Source organism: Salmo trutta, chromosome 18 (assembly GCF_901001165.1).
Source record: "Salmo trutta chromosome 18, fSalTru1.1, whole genome shotgun sequence".
NCBI lineage: Eukaryota > Metazoa > Chordata > Actinopteri > Salmoniformes > Salmonidae > Salmo > Salmo trutta.
In genome coordinates, this window is record NC_042974.1 from 45,932,179 (window position 1) to 45,950,453 (window position 18,275).

At 42.0% G+C, this 18,275-nt stretch overlaps 1 protein-coding gene across 1 annotated transcript in view; it reads left to right on the forward strand.

Moving 5' to 3' along the window:
* The first annotated feature begins 17,263 nt into the window (after positions 1–17,263).
* Positions 17,264–18,275, forward strand: part of LOC115153380 (storkhead-box protein 1) — a 40,852-nt gene continuing 39,840 nt past the window's right edge. Inside the window, exon 1 of the mRNA XM_029698778.1 lies at positions 17,264–17,910. Coding sequence (XP_029554638.1) covers positions 17,535–17,910 — 376 coding nt within the window. The 5' untranslated portion in view covers positions 17,264–17,534. The remainder of the gene's footprint in view (positions 17,911–18,275) is intronic.

Consider the following 18,275-nt stretch of genomic DNA (forward strand, 5'->3'; position numbering starts at 1 on the left):
TTGTATGGTCTGATGGGAGTCCATTGTCCTGTGGCAGTGGGACCGATCTCTCCTCATTCTCTCATGTGTCTGTCTGGGAGTCAAACACGTCTCCTGTCTACCATCACCATCAACACCTCCCCCATCTCAAGAAGAGGCACACACACACACACACACGAGAATCATTCAACAGTCGTAGGAGTTGTTTCCCTTGCTCAACACTTGATCTCTCTTCCTAACTACCAAAGCTTCCCATTTTCTGTGTGTCGAAAGTTCAGTGTTGTGATTATCATGACACAGCCTGTTCCCCCAACTTCCCTCACAGCCTTTAGTGGCCTGATGTGTCTGCTTTTCATAACTCGCCCCAACTTCCTGTCTGTTTGCTTTTGGTTGTTGTCTTGATTTCCTGCAAGTGCCAGTAGTTATGATATGTGGGTTAGGGAAGTAATCTTGCCGAGTCAGAAGCTTGTCTTAAATCTGGCATACGAGATTAGGAGGAACAAAATTGGTTTGGTGTGCCTCTGAAGATTGCTTTTAACAGCCCTACCCTGTAAATTTCACGCCATATATACAGTATATATTACCTGCTTTATGAAATATTCACAGAATTTGGAGCATGTTTCCTCTAGTCTAGTGGGAACTAAGGGAAAGCGCTGTTATGGATTCTCTCTCTCACCCTCTGTCCACCTCTCCATCACCCTCTCTCTCTCTACTTGAATTTCAACAGATGACTGTCCACCGTAGTCAAACAAACAGGCAAACTGCCCACTTCAGTGCTGTTTGATACTTTAGTTAATTGATACATGAGTGGTCCTATTGATTTTATCCTCCTTGTCCTCTCCCGGGCCTACCCACACCCTCGGCCCCCTGTGTACGTACACACACACACACAAGGGCCCTTATGTTCAGTGTTCAGGGCCTTTTTGGCCAATCTGGGACCCCTGGTTTCTCCAGAGCGTGGCAGAGTGGTGTGGTTAAGGAAATTATCCTCTTTCCTGGCATGGAGGATCTGAGAAGATTGCTGGTAAGACTGGGTTACAGTGGGAGAAAGTTTCACAGCTGTTTTTGACAACATTCTCTCTAGGGGTATACAGTGGCTTGCGAAAGCATTCACCCCCCTTGGCATTTTTCATATTTTGTTGCCTTACAACCTGGAATTAAAATAGATTTTTTGGGTGTTTATATAATTTGATTTACACAACATGCCTACCACTTTGCAGATGCAAAATATTTTTTGTGAAACAAACAAGAAATAAGAGAAAAAAAATGAACTTGAGCGTGCATAACTATTAACCCCCCCACCCCACCCCAAAAGTCAGTACTTTGTAGAGCCACCTTTTGCAGCAATTACAGCTGCAAGTCTCTTGGGGTATGTCTCTATATGCTTGGCACCTCTAGCCACAGGGATTTTTGCCCATTCAAGGCAAAACTGCTCCAGCTCCTTCAAGTTGGATGGGTTCCGCTGGTGTACAGCAATCGTTAAGTCATACCACAGATTCTCAATTGGATTGAGGTCTGAGCTTTGACTAGGCCATTCCAAGACATTTAAATGTTTCCCCTTAAACCACTCAAGTGTTGCTTTAGCAGTTTGCTTAGGGTCATTGTCCTGCTTGAAGATGAATCTCCGTCCCAGTCTCAAATCTCTGGAACACTAAAACATCTTTCCCTCAAGGATTTACTTGTATTTAACGCCATCCATCATTTCTTCAATTCTGACCAGTTTCCCAGTCCCTGCCGATGAAAAACATTCCCACAGCATGATGCTGCCACCACCATGCTTCACTGTGGGGATGGTGTTCCCGGGGTGATGAGAGGTGTTGGGTTTGCGCCAGACATAGCGTTTTCGTTGATGGCCAAAAATCTCAATTTTAGTCTCATCTGACCAGAGTATCCTCTTTCATATGTTTGGGGGGTCTCCCACATCCCACACGTGTTTGCTTATTTTTTTCTTAAAGCATTGGCTTTTTCCTGGACACTCTTCTGTAAAGCCCAGCTCCGTGGAGTGTACGGCTTAAAGTGGTCCTATGGACAGATACTCCAATCTCCGCTGTGGAGCTTTGCAGCTCCTTCAGGATTATCTTTGGTCTCTTTGTTGCCTGTCTGATTAACGCTCTCCTTGCCTGGTCCGTGAGTTTTGGTGGGCAGCCCTCTCTTGGCAGGTTTGTTGTGGTGCCATATTCTTTACATTTTTTGATAATGGATTTAATGGTGCTCCGTGGGATGTTCAAAGTTTGGGATATTTTCTTATAACCCAACCCTGATCTGTACTTCTCCACAACTTTGTCCCTGGCCTGTCTGGAGAGCTCCTTGGTCTTCATGGTGCTGCTTGCTTGGGGGTGCCCCTTGCTTAATGGTATTGCAGACTCTGGGCCTTTCAGAACAAGTATATACAGTTGAAGTCGGAAGTTTATATACACTTAGGTTGGAGTCATAAAAACTTGTTTTTCAACAAATCCACACATTTCTTGTTAACAAACTATAGTTTTGGCAAGTCGGTTAGGACATCTACTTTGTGCATGACACAAGTCATTTTTCCAATAATTGTTTACAGACAGATTATTTCACATATAATTCACTGTATCACAATTCCAGTGGGTCAGAAGTTTACATACACTAAGTTGACTGTGATTTTAAACAGCTTGGAAAATTCCAGAAAATGTGGTCATGGCTTTAGAAGCTTCTGATAGGCTAATTGACATCATTTGAGTCAATTGGAGGTGTACCTGTGGATGTATTTCAAGGCCTACCTTCAAACTCAGTGCCTCTTTGCTTGACATCATGGGAAAATCAAAAGAAATCAGCCAAACCTCAGAACTTTTTTGTAGACCTCCACAAGTCTGGTTCATCGTTGGGAGCAATTTCCAAACACCTGAAGATACCACGTTCATCTGTACAAACAATAGTACACAAGTATAAACACCATGGGACCACGCAGCCATCACACCGCTCAGGAAGGAACGTACTTTGGTGCGAAAAGTTCAAATCAATCCCAGAACAGCAGCAAAGGACCTTGTGAAGATGCTGGAGGAAACAGGTACAAAAGTATCTAAATCCACAGTAAAACGAATCCTATATCGACATAACCTGAATGGCCAATCAGCAAGGAAGAAGCCACTGCTCCAAAACCGCCATAGATTGCACCTAAATCAACCATTTATCGGATCATCAAGAACTTCAAGGAGAGCGGTTCAATTGTTGTGAAGAAGGCTTCAAGGCGCCCAAGAAAGTCCAGCAAGCGCCAGGACCGTCTCCTAAAGTTGATTCAGATGCGGGATCGGGGCATCACCAGTACAGAGCATGCTCAGGAATGGCAGCAGGCAGGTGTGAGTGCATCTGCACGCACAGTGAGGCAAAGACTTTTGGAGGATGGCCTGGTGTCAAGAAGGACAACAAAGAAGCCACTTCTCTCCAGGAAAAACATCAGGGACAGACTGATATTCTGCAAAAGGTACAGGGATTGGACTGCTGAGGACTGGGGTGAAGTCATTTTCTCTGATGAATCCCCTTTCCAATTGTTTGGGGCATCCAGAAAAAAGCTTGTTCGGAGAAGACAAGGTGAGCGCTACCATTAGTCCTGTGACATGCCAACAGTAAAGCATCCTGAGACCATTCATGTGTGGGGTTACTTCTCAGCCAAGGGAGTGGGCTCACTCACAATTTTGCCTAAGAACACAGCCATGAATAAAGAATGGTACCAACACATCCTCCGAGAGCAACTTCTCCCAACCATCCAGGAACAGTTTAGTGACGAACAATGCCTTTTCCAGCATGATGGAGCACCTTGTCATAAGGCAAAAGTGATAACTAAGTGGCTCAGAGAACAAAACATCAATATTTTGGGTCCATGGCCAAGAAACTCCCCAGACCTTAATCCCATTGAGAACGTGTGGTCAATCCTCAAGAGGCGGGTGGACAAACAAAAACCCAAGCATTGATTATGCAATAATGGGCTGCCATCAATCAGGATGTGGCCCAGAAGTTAATTGACAGCATGCCAGGGCGGATTGCAGAGATCTTGAAAAAGAAGGGTCAACACTGCAAATATTGACTCTTTGCATCAACTTCATGTAATTGTCAATAAAAGCCTTTGACACTTATGAAATGCTTGTACTTAAGTATTCTATAGTAACATCTGACAAAAATATCTAAAGACACTGAAGCAGCAAACTTTGTGGAAATTAATATTTGTGTCATTCTCAAAATTTTTGGCCACGACTGTATATCCACAGTAAAACTAGTCCTATATCGACATAACCTGAAAGACCGCTCAGAAAGGAAGAAGCCACTGCTCCAAAACCGCCATTAAAAAAAGCCAGACTATGGTTTGCAACTGCACATGGGGACAAATATCGTACTTTTTGGAGAAATGTCCTCTGGTCTGATGAAACAAAAATAATACTGTTTGGCCATAATGACCATCGTTATGTTTGGAGGGAAAAGGGGGACGCTCGTAAGCCAAAGAACACCATCCCAACTGTGAAGCACGGGGGTGGCAGCATCATGTTGTGTGGGTGCTTTGCTGCAGGAGGGACTGGTGCACTTCACAAAATAGATGGCATCATGAGGAGGAAAATTATGTGGATATATTGAAGCAACATCTCAAGACATCAGTCAGGAAGTTAAAGCTTGGTCACAAATGGATCTTCCAAATAGACAATGACCCCAACCATACATCCAAAGTTGTGGCAAAATAGCTTAAGGACAACAAAGTCAAGGTATTGGAGTGGCCATCACAAAGCCCCGACCTCAAGCCTATAGAAAATTTGTGGGCAGAACTGAAAAAGCGTGTGTGAGCAAGGTGGCCTACAAACCTGACTCAGTTACACCAGCTCTGTCAGGAGGAATGGGCCAAAATTCACCCAACTTATTGTGGGAAGCTTGTGGAAGGCTACCCAAAATGTTTGACCCAAGTTAAACAATTTAAAGGCAATGCTACCAAATACTAATTGAGTGTATGTAAACTTCTGACCCACTGGGAATGTGATGAAAGAAATAAAAGCTGAATAATTCATTCTGTCAACTATTATTCTGACATTTCACATTTTTTAAATAAAGTGGTGATCCTAACTGACCCAAGACAGGGACATTTTACTAGGATTAAATGTCAGGAATTGTGAAAAACTGAGTTTAAATGTATTTGGCTAAGGTGTATGTAAACTTCTGACTTCAACTGTATATACTGAGATCATGTGAGCCTTAAATAAAGTCCACCTGTGTGCAATCTAACAAATGATGTGACTTCTGAAGGTAATTGGTTGCACCAGATCTTATTTAGGGGCTTCATGGCAAAGGGGGTGAATACATAAGCACGCACCACTTTCCAATTTTTATTTTTTAGAATTCTTTTTATTTCACTTCACCAATTTGGACCATTTTGTATATGTCCATTGCATGAAATCCAAATAAAAATGAATTTAAATGACAGGTTGTAATGCAACAAAATAGGAAAAACACCAAGGGGATGAGTATTTTTGCAAGGCACCGTACCTAACTAACAAACTGTATATACAGAAGTGGCTTTATTTTGTGTGTGCGTTCATCTACTTAACCCATTGCTATAAAACATTGTAATTTACAATATAATTGACTAAAGTAAAACTGTAAAGTTATTGACCCTTTCCAAAACATAATAAATATAGGCAGTCAGGTTGCAACATCTCTCATCCACAACTCTCTGCATGTTATAATCTCCTTGCAAAAAAATTGAAAGGATGTTCAAAAAGTCAAACTCCACACACTAATATCACATTTAATAGCATGTTTCAGATTTCACAGACAATATGCACATAAATCTTAGCCTTCATCTGCGCTTGGCGTTTACAAATGGGTTAAAAGCCAATTTTAGCTTAATTGCACTCCAGTAAGCTGCCCTGAAGGAAAGCGTGTCACTCAATAGGATAATCATATACAGTTGGAGCCAGCGGCTACCGGTACCACACTGCAATTTGAAAAAACAAACATCTACATTGTGAAATTACATAGTTGGCTTTGTCGTGGTGGTGCATGCAAACAGGGGTCAACACATCCAGCAAGCAACATTATGAGAACAAAAGCAGAAAAATACACAGCCCTTCAAATTTCCGTTCGTACCAGTTGTTACAATGAGTCATTCACAAATGAACCCCCGCGCCCCCGCGCCCCCCGTCCAGGAAGTCACAGTGAGGTATTTCCTGCATGCTTCAAGTCACCTTGGTGCAGGGGTCACTAGGAACAGTGGGAGGGTTCTCTTCTTTGCCTTTGTGTGTGCATGCATGTGTCCGGATGTGTGTGTATTTGTCCCCTAATGAACCGCATATGTGGTGGATGTTTGATGTTGCTCCGCCACAGCAGTTTTCAGGCTTTGGTTGTTCAGTTCAAAGCTCTGGCCATTTAGACCTGGGCTGTAATGTAGTTAAGCTTCTGCATTAGGCTCTATGTTAACTTGGTGACAGGTGATGGAGAACAGATCTACACAGGGCTGAATCACAACTCATGTTTGTGTAGTTAGCCAATCACTCCAATGTCTTCATGTTTCAGTCATACTGAGAAGGATGGGAGGGAGGTATATTTGTAAAACATTTCCTATAAGTATACATTGGCAGAAGAACCACATGTGAATGTTACCATATGCACTGTGATTCCACATCTTGCATGCCTGGTTATGCTTTATGTCACTAATTCAAATCAGTGTATCATTCAAACCCTCTCGACTAGAGTGTAGCACAAGTACACAGAATTCCAGAAGGCCACGTGATAACAATGGATGTTGTGAAATCACGTTTTATTGTCTACACCACCTGGTTCAATGCACTTGTATGAGCTCCACATTGGTGGTTTCTGTCTGCGTTGGATGGTTTCAGTGCACAGTGGTGTCGATGGCGACGAGAGAAAGGAAGCCCACCCATCTCACACAGGTTCGAAGTGCAGCTGTGAACAACTCCCATAAGACTGTGAGCTGTGTGCGTTGGAGTCGGAAGGTGCTATGGTCCTTCTTTGTGTGAATGACTGAGCAGATTGCCAGTTGTCAACTCAACAGTTCTCTGAGAGAATGCCTGGCTACTGCTTCCTGCTCAGTATGGACCTTCCTGAACGTTCCTTTCCCACGTACAGTACCAGTCAAAAGTTTGGACACACATACTCTCAAGGGTTTTTCTTAATTTTTTACTATTTTCTACATTGTAGAATAATAGTGAAGAGATCAAAACTATGAAATAACACATATGGAATCATGTAGTAACCAAAAAAGGTGTTAAACAAATCAAAATATATTTTATATTTGAGATTCTTCAAAGTAGCCACCATTTGCCTTGATCACAGCTTTGCACACTCATGGAATTCTCTCAACCAGCTTCATGAGGTAGTCATGAAAATAATAAAAATAAAGAAAAACCCTGGAATGAGTAGGTGTGTCCAAACTTTTGACTGGTACTGTATGCACATACACACGCACAGCACACACATCCCTCAACACACATCATGGATCTATGAAAATAAAGATGCACGACTTCTTATTGAGTTTAGGCTGATTTTTCAGTGAGATTGATTTGCTCAATGGGCCATATATCCCCATGTATTTTCTTTGATGTGTAAAAACCACCCTGGAAAATCTAAAAGCAGGGAGCACTTTCACATAATGCTCTGAGAGTTAAGTGCTGTTTTGGAAACCTTCTCCTCCCATCCACAAGTTATTAAAACAAGACGACCCAATTTAGGATCTGACTTCAGCAATCAAGTTATACGACCGAGCCGGCTCTCAGTACCTTAGTCGGTGGCTGTCTGCACCCTGTATGTGTGTGCGCGTGTGTGTGTGTGCCTGCATGCATGTTGATTTATCCACTAAAGCACCCGGGCATTCGCTTGTTTCTGTCTTATAAACATCAATACACACTATTAGGCTTGAACAGGAACCAGGTCCAGGCTGCTTTGATGTTAACAGCAGAGGGAGTGGGCTGGGGGAGTAGCCTGTCATAATAAAATAGGAATTAGAGAGTGCCTGAGTTGGCAACTTGGCATTGGGAGACATATCATCTCTCCTCCCAGGCTGATACATCATACAAAAACCAAAATACTATGAAATATGGAAAACAATATTCTAATTGAAGAAGCCTGGTGAAAATGTGAAGGCTTACTGAAACAACCTTGGTATGAAGTGAACGTGAAATACTTTTCTATACTATTTGAGGGGCAATTCAATGTATAAATGTACAGTTGAAGTCGGAAGTTTACATACACTTAGGTTGGAGTCATTAAAACTTGTTTTTCAACCACCCCACAAATTTCTTGTTAACAAACTATAGTTTTGGCAAGTCGGTTAGGACATCTACTTTGTACATGACCCAAGTAATTTTTCCAACAATTGTTTACAGACTGATTATTTCACTTATAAATCACTATATCACAATTCCAGTGGGTCAGAAGTTTACATACACCAGGTTGACTGTGCCTTTAAACAGCTTGGAAAATTCCAGAAAATGTGGTCATGGCTTTAGAAGCTTCTGATAGGTTAATTGACATCATTTGAGTCAATTGGAGGTATACCTGTGGATGTATTTCAAGGCCTACCTTCAAACTCAGTGCCTCTTTGCTTGACATCATGGGAAAATCTAAAGAAATCAGCCAAGACCTCAGAAAAAAAATAGTCTGGTTCATCCTTGGGAGCAATTTCCAAACGCCAGAAGGTACCACGATCATCTGTACAAACAATAGTACGCATGTATAAACACCATGGGACCACGCAGCCGTCATACCACTCAGGAAGGAGAAGCGTTCTGTCTCCTAGAGATTAACGTACTTTGGTGCGAAAAGTGCAAAATCAATCCCAGAACAACAGCAAAGGACCGTGTGAAGATGCTGGAGGAAACAGGTACAAAATTATCTACAGTTGTGGCCAAAAGTTTTGAGAATGACACAAATATTAATTTTCAAAGTCTGCTGCCTCAGTTTGTATGATGGCAATTTGCATATACTCCTGAATGTTTTGAAGAGTGATCAGATGAATTGCAATTAATTGCAAAGTCCCTCTTTGCCAAGCAAATTAACTGAATCCCCCAAAAAACATTTCCACTGCATTTCAGCCCTGCCACAAAAGGACCAGCTGACATCATGTCAGTGATTCTCTCGTTAACACAGGTGTGAGAGTTGACGAGGACAAGGCTGGAGATCACTCCGTCATGCTGATTGAGTTCGAATAACAGACTGGAAGCTTCAAAAGCAGGGTGGTGCTTGGAATCATTGTTCTTCCTCTGTCAACCATGGTTAACAGCAAGGAAACACGTGCCGTCATCATTGCTTTGCACAAAAAGGGCTTCACAGGCAAGGTTTATTGCTGCCAGTAAGATTGCATCTAAATCAACCATTTATCGGATCATCAACAACTTCAAGGAGAGCGGTTCAATTGTTGTGAAGAAGGCTTCAAGGCGCCCAAGAAAGTCCAGCAAGCGCCAGGACTGTCTCCTAAAGTTGATTCAGCTGCGGGATTGGGGCACCACCAGTACAGAGCATGCTCAGGAATGGCAGCAGGCAGGTGTGAGTGCATCTGCATGCACAGTGAGGTGAAGACTTTTGGAGGATGGCCTGGTGTCAAGAAGGACAACAAAGAAGCCACTTCTCTCCAGGAAAAACATCAGGGACAGACTGATATTCTGCAAAAGGTACAGGGATTGGACTGCTGAGGACTGGGGTGAAGTCATTTTCTCTGATGAATCCCCTTTCCAATTGTTTGGGGCATCCAGAAAAAAGCTTGTTCGGAGAAGACAAGGTGAGCGCTACCATTAGTCCTGTGTCATGCCAACAGTAAAGCATCCTGAGACCATTCATGTGTGGGGTTGCTTCTCAGCCAAGGGAGTGGGCTCACTCACAATTTTGCCTAAGAACACAGCCATGAATAAAGAATGGTACCAACACATCCTCCGAGAGCAACTTCTCCCAACCATCCAGGAACAGTTTGGTGACGAACAATGCCTTTTCCAGCATGATGGAGCACCTTGCCATAAGGCAAAAGTGATAACTAAGTGGCTCAGAGAACAAAACATCGATATTTTGGGTCCATGGCCAAGAAACTCCCCAGACCTTAATCCCATTGAGAACGTGTGGTCAATCCTTAAGAGGCGGGTGGACAAACAAAAACCCAAGCATTGATTATGCAATAATGGGCTGCCATCAATCAGGATGTGGCCCAGAAGTTAATTGACAGCATGCCAGGGCGGATTGCAGAGATCTTGAAAAAGAAGGGTCAACACTGCAAATATTGACTCTTTGCATCAACTTCATGTAATTGTCAATAAAAGCCTTTGACACTTATGAAATGCTTGTACTTAAGTATTCCATAGTAACATCTGACAAAAAATTATGTGGATATATTGAAGCAACATCTCAAGACATCAGTCAGGAAGTTAAAGCTTGGTCGCAAATGGATCTTCCAAATGAACAATGACCCCAAGCATACATCCAAAGTTGTGGCAAAATAGCTTAAGGACAACAAAGTCAAGGTATTGGAGTGGCCATCACAAAGCCCCAACCTCAATCCTATAGAAAATTTGTGGGCAGAACTGAAAAAGCGTGTGCGAGCAAGGAGGCCTACAAAAATGACTCAGTTACACCAGCTCTGTCAGGAGGAATGGGCCAGAATTCACCCAACTTATTGTGGGAAGCTTGAGGAAGGCTACCCGAAATGTTTGACCCAAGTTAAACAATTTAAAGGCAATGCTACCAAATACTAATTGAGTGTATGTAAACTTCTGAACCACTGGGAATGCGATGAAAGAAATAAAAAGCTGAAATAAATCACTCTACTATTATTCTGACATTTCACATTCTTAAAATAAAGTGGTGATCCTAACTGACCTAAGACAGAGAATTTTTACTAGGATTAAATGTCAGGAATTGTGAAAAACTGAGGTTAAATGTAGTTGGCTAAGGTGTATGTAAACTTCCGACTTCAACTATACGTATTAATCCATTCAATCATGTTTGATTTCTACCCTACATGATGTATGTAGTGACGTTCTTTCTTACATTAATAAACTGTCATCATTATTGATCCCCCACCAGCCTCCCAGTATTGCTTCCACGCTGTAAAGACAATGAATTACAGGTAATTTTATCCACAGGCAGTCAGTCTCCACATGTACACTAACGTTCAAAAGTTTGGGGTCACTTAGAAATGTCCTTGTTTTTGAAAGAAAGGCAAGTTTTTTGTCCATTAAAATAACATCAAATTGATCAGAAATACAGTGTAGACATTGTTAATGTTGTAAATAACTATTGTACCTGGAAACGGCAGATTTTTTATGGAATATCTATATAGGCGTACAAAGGCCCATTTTCAGCAACCATCGTGTTCCAATGGCATGTTATGTTGGCTAATCCAAGTTTATCATTTTAAAAGGGTAATTGATCATTAGAAAACCCTTTTGCAATTATGTTAGCACAGCTGAAAACTGTTGTACTGATTAAAGAAGCAATAAAACTGGCCTTCTTTAGACTAGTTGAATATCTGGAGCATCAGCATTTGTGGGTTTGATTACAGGCCAGAAAGAAAGAACTTTCTTCTGAAACTCATCAGTCTATTCTTGTTCTGAGAAATGAAGGCAATTCCATGCGAGAAATTGCCAAGAAACTGAAGATCTCGTGCAACGCTCTGTACTACTCCCTTTAAAGAACAGCGCAAACTGGCTCTAACCAGAACAAAAAGAGGAGTGGGAGACCTCGGTGCACAACTGAGCAAGAGGACAAGTATATTAGAGTGTCTAGTTTGAGAAACAAACATCAACAGTGAAGAGGCGACTCTGGGATACTGGCCTTCTAGGCAGAGTTGCAAAGAATAAGCCCATAAAAAGATTAAGATGGGCAAAAGAACACAGACACTGGATAGAGGAACTCTGCCGAGAAGGCCAGCATCCCGGAGTCGTCTCTTCACTGTTGACATTGAGACTGGTGTTTTGCGGGTACTATTTAATGAAGCTGCCAGTTGAGGACTTGTGAGGCGTCTGTGCCAACCAGTTTGCATAACCAAAGACTTTCTGCTCAAAATGTCAGAAACCGTCTCAGGGACGCTCATCTGCGTGCTCGTCGTCCTCACCAGGGTCTTAATCTGACTGCTGTTCGACGTTTATAACCAACTTCAGTGGGCAAATGCTCACCTTCGATGGCCACTGGCACTGGAGAAGTGGGCCCTTCACGGATGAATCCCGGTTTCAACTGTATCGGTCATGTGGCAAGTGGTTAAGTGATGTCAAAGTTGTGACCAGAGTGCAACATGGTGGCAGTGGGGTTATGGTATGGGCAGTCATAAGCTATGGATAGCGAACACAATTGTATTTTATTACTTTGAATGCACAGCGATACTGTGACGAGATCCTGAGGATCATTGTCATGCCATGTTTCAGCATGATAATGCACGGCCGCATGTCGCAAGGATCTGTACACAATTACTGGAAGCTGAAAATGTCTCAGTTCATCCTTGGCCTGCTTCCTCACCAGACATGTCACCCATTGAGCATGTGTGGGATGCTCTGGATCGACGTGTATGACAGCGTGTTCCAGTTTCTGCCAATATCCAGCAACTACGCACAGCCATTGAAGGGGAGTGGGACAACATTCCACAGGCCACAATCAACAGCCTGAACCAAACTATGTGAAGGATATGTGTCGCGCCGCATGAGGCAAATGGTGGTCACACCCGATACTGACTGGTTTTCAGACCCACTTTCTTTTTTTTAAGGTATCTGTATCTGCATATCTGTATTCCCAGTCATGTGAAATTCATTAGGCCTTAATCTATAGATTTATTTAAATTGACTGATTTCCTTATATGAGCTGTAACTCAGTAAAATCTTAGAAATTGTTGCATGTTGCGGGTTTATTTCTTTGTCGGTGTACATAGATGTATTAAAGACATTAGGAATCTCTGTTCTGACTGGTTAGGAATGGAAAGACAGAGTATAGGGCCAGGAGTCTTTCCTGATCATGGGAGCTGACCAGGAAAAACTCAAGCCCCTCAGACAGACATATCCAGATATCTATCGTGGTCTTTGACAGCAGTATTGGCAGGCAGGAGAATGAATTGCTCACACCAGACATTCTAATGATCACCCTGACCTCATTTGGCCTGACCCCTTCTCTTCTATGGCTGATTCCAACTCCAAGACTCCGATTCTGACAGCTCCCTTCCATCCAGGTCACTGCCCCTGACAAGGGCTGGGTCACTATGGTAACAGATCCTGATTCCTGAGACAACCCAAACAGATTGGAGAGATTTGGAATAAAGGATTCCAATCAACAATAGGCTGACAGTAGACTCCCTATTTCCGATGTAGTGCACTACTTTACTCTGGACTAAAGTAGTGCAGTAGGCTCTGGCCAAAATGAATGCACTGGGTACCATTTTTGCTTGGCTCGCACTTGAGTGTCTCAGTATGGCTATGGTTTTGTGGGAGGGTGTTCCATATGTGTTGAGTCCTACAGTGGTTTTAGAATGAATCATGCTATTCTTGGCCAGGGAGGAATAGGGGATTCGGGAAAGTATTTCTGGGGTTTAGTACGAATCTGTCCCAAAGCCAGAGCTGTTGTAGTAGTAACCGATGTATTGGCATGCAGGGGGAAATTCAGTCGTCTTGTTTAAACATTCACTTCATTGACATATCTGATTGGAAACATGCAGTATAATACAATCAGGGATATCTGACATACACAAACCAAGAGAGACACCTGATACTGCCTCAGGTGTAATTGTTTCAAAGCTACACGTGTGCACGCACGCACGTACGCGCGCACACACACACACACACACACACACGCGCGCATGCAGACAAAATGAAATCATAGGAGAGGAGTGCAGAATTTCATATAATTATAGTAACTTGCTGAAGTATGCGTTGTGGTAATCAGTTCCACCAGTAGACTAAACATCTAGGGGCAAAGGCCCCTCACATTCTAAATACTAGTCTGGAGGGGCTCCCAACTACCATTGTTACCTTCCCACGAAGTTACCCACAGTCTGCCAACTACAGTGCCTTCAGAAAGTATTCACACCCCTTGACTTTTTCCACATGTTGTTGTTACAGCCTGAATTTAAAATTGATTAAATTGAGATTGTGTCACTGGCCAACAAACAATATCCCATAATGTCAAAGTTTAATTATGTTTTTGAAATGTTTACAAATACATTTAAAATGAAAAGCTGAAATGTCTTGAGTCAATAAGTATTCAACCCCTTTGTTATGGCAAGCCTAATAAGTTCAGGAGTAAAAATGTGCTTAACAAGTGTCATAATAAGTTGCGTGGACTCACTGTGCAATAATAGTGTTTAACATGACTACCTCATCTCTGTACCCCACACATACAGATAATTGTAAGGTCCCCCAGTCGAGCAGTGAAGTGAATTTCAAACAGACTCAACCACAAAGACCAGGGAGGTTTTCCAATGCCTCGTAAAAAAGGGCATTCTGTTTGCAATAAGGCACTAAAGTAAAACTGCAAAAAATGTGGCAAAGAAATTAACTTTATGTTTGTGTCTTTATGTTTAGGGAAAATCCAACAACAAGTCGCTGAGAACCACTCTTTATATTTTCAAGCATATTTTGTTTTATGATAAAAATAAACGGAATAGAGCTAAGCACAGGCAAAATCTTAGAGGAAAACCTGGTTGTCTGCTTTCCAACAGACACTGGGAGACAAATACACATTTCAGCAGGACAATAACCTAAAACACAAAGCCAAATATACACTGGAGTTGCTTACTACAATGACATTGAATGTTCCTGAGTGGCCTAGTTACAGTTTTGACTTAAATCTGCTTGAAGAACTATGGCTAGACTTGAAAATGGCTGTCTAGCTATGATCAACAACCAACTTGACAGAGCTTGAAGAATTTAATTTGAAAAAGAATATGCAAATATTGTACCATCCAGGTGTGCAAAGCTCTTAGAGACTTACCCAGAAACACTCACAGCTGTAATCACTGCCAAAGGTTGTTCTAACATGTATTGACTCAGGGGTGTGAATGCTGTAAATTACATATTTCTGTATTTCATTTTCAATAAATTTGCAAACATTCCTAAAAACATATTTTCACTTTGTCATCAGATGGGTGAGGAATTTTTTTTAAATCAATTTTGAATTCAGGCTGTAACACAACAAACATGTGGAATAAGTCATGGGGTATGAATACTTTCTAGAGGCACTGTGTCTTCATCAGGGAATTCAACAACAATATGATTTTTCTATGTTTGACAAGAATTGTCCTTCAGGGACAATAAAGATCGGTCCACTTTATTTGGATAGTCCATCTGTAGATGCTCATACTATCAACAAACTATCTGTTGATAAGCGACTGCAAAGTTACTACAAGCTTCACCCCAATGAGCAGCATGCGTGCAATTGGGTGGTGGAGTGGGATTAGTGGACACCTTTTTGGAACAGGATACCATTGCTGGTCCCACTCACAAGAGGGCGACAGCAACTTTTTGTTGCCTTTTCATTTTGTGAACACAAGGAAGAGTCTCCTTCCCTTGCTCGTAGGAGATAGCCATGAGCCTGGATACCTTGCTTTAGCCTGGCTAAAAACATAGCAAGCTAGCTGACCTTTTTAGCTTCCAACATGTCCATTTGAAATCATCAGATTTATAATAAAAAAATATGCCCTGGCAAATATTTGTATACTTGCCGGTGTAACTTAAAACATTATCCCAGTTTGATATGCTGTTTGTGTATTCATTCCCAAATCAGCTAAAAAATAGAATGTCATCATGTTTTGGTTATGGAGAAAAAAAAACACATGTCTAGCTAGTTGGCAGGTTCTACCATTTCACAATAGCCTGGAATCACTAGGTATTACTTGTAAACAAAATATGTTTGGGTGGATTCTTGTTGTTTGGTTTACTGTTTGAACAGTCGCTGAGATTATATTTAGTTATTAATGCAAAATACGCTACTTTGATGAATAGCCTATATAGCGTAGATCAGATCAAGGAACCAAGCGACCACACTGCCCCCAAGGCTGCGGAAGGAATGATATGGAGTGTCTATATTTTCAGGTAGTAAAGAAGTTGTCGAATGCCGGATACTAGGTGAACAACAGACAGTAAAATAAAGCTTAAGCAAAAGTAGGCATTTGTTTTCTGGTATAGGCCACCACAAAATATATCTCTGCCAACCCCATACGCCTTTGCCTTGTAACTGCAATCCTCTCCCCTCCCCTCACATCCCCTTCCTCCTCCGCGGGTAAAACACAGCACATAATTCATCATGTGTAGCTTGGGTGATGTATCCTTTTCATGTACGGAGGAAACGCAATATCCTGTTCCAGCACTGAGCTTAATACCACAGCGAGTCAGGGTGGCCCCTTTACTTCTACAGGGCTCTGAGTGCCCCTGAAACTATAGACAGACCTTAGGGGCTCTCTAAGACTGATATAATATCTGTCTATCTGTGGCTCTGACTGGGCCTGCTTAATGCTGGAGAAAAAGCCTGGCCTAATGGGGGTGTCTGTAGTAAAAGCATTTGGGAGGGAATGGTTCTCATTGTAGCTACAGTATCTATATAGGGCAGTGGTTGCCAAACTTTTTAGAGCCACTGAGTGAGTTTTTCTTGTAACCTGTGGAATTGCATGTACGTTCCATGTAGCAATACTAAAGAACTATGGCAACATTTTGCAAAAATGTTCTTATCGGAATCAAATGATTTGTCTGTTGGAAGCAAGTAACCCCGAGCAGCACAGTCTAGTGAGTTTTTCCTTATGTAAAGGACCTAGCCCTCAACAAAAGTTGCTTTCAAGCCTGGCTCTGAGCTATCCCATGGTCTTTCTGATGTAGCAACCATTTATAAGAAAAACCTTGAACAGGAACCAAGTGTTTTACAAGGAAGCATTGGAGCTGGTCTGATGCCAAAACTTACCCTGAGCTACTGATGTATTCTGAACAAACAAGATCTGTGTTGTGTGTTCTGTGAGCAAGGGCATTTGTACATATCTTTTCTTGCATAAAGTCTTGCATTCGTGATATTATTATGAAGCCTACACAATTAAATGACTAAGAACTGTTGAATATTATTGACTTCAGAAAAGCCCCTTGGTAGGCCCAATTTCAATGTCATCCAGAATATCATTTTAATACCAGCCCTTATTAGACATTAATGTGCTATTATGTAACATGTGTTAAATAATTACATTGTAAGAGGTGTATTATAGGCAACATGGCAAGTGTATTTGGGTTTAGAGTGCTCTCTTGTATAAGGACAGCCTTAGCCTACATAATGTGCGCATTATTATTATGCCAATGCGTAAAAGCCATAGACCGTATCTAGGTAAAAGTCGATTTTCGCACCTGTCTGTCAAGTTCCAGTTGAATTGCATTTCAATAGCTAACCCGAGACTACTTTTATTGGCCCTGTCACAACTAGCTGATCCCTCCGCCTCCTCTGCCAGATTCACCACTGGTTACCTTGGAAGCAGGAGAAACTACCACAGTCTGCGCTCCGCTCAGATCACTTGGCACTGTCGGAATGTTTTACAAATTCTAGCGTTCCAAGGATATTTTGGGTGGGAAATACGTGCTTCGTTGTGTGATGATGTCTGTAGCATGATATTTCTCCTAGAATCGAGTGAATCGGCGATAACAAAAATGTCACAACAACAGCGGGTCGTCCAACTGTCGACCGCCTCGCTCGCGCTGGTCTTCTGCAAGGAAGAGGAGAGCTCGAGAATCACCGGTGGAGGGAAATACAACGGGAACAGTGCGAGTGGTCAGGAGATTTTTACGGATTTCAAAGCGCAAAATCTGCGCAGTTTTTGGAACAAAAGACTTGTGAAAGCGGTAGCTGAAGTTTATTTCCACGGATGGATGGAGAATTTGGTCCTGTTCGTCCATGGGAATGCCAACAACCTAGAGGTGTTGAGGGAAGCTTGGATGCGCAGAGCGCTGAGGTCACCCAAAGGGTTTGTCATCAAAGCAGTGGGTATGTGCCGGAATTATTATTCTACCATTACTATTTATACTTTGTTTGATTATTTTTACATTACATATGAGAACATGTTGCCTGTGCAACAAAATATATATGAATGGCCATTGCCATCATGGCGCACAATAAATGATGATTTTCTTCCATAAGAAAATGATCTAACCCCATTGATAAGCATTGACTTGAATCCCCACTCTCCAGAATTTATATAGGGACTCTTTGGGAAATACTTTGTTTACACAACACTTAGCCTCGAGAGAGAAAATGTGTTGGATATAGGCTAATGAAAATAAAAGCCTGAGAAACTGTCAATGGGCGAGTGATCAACAGGCGGCATTCTGCCTTCTCCCTACAATTTTCAG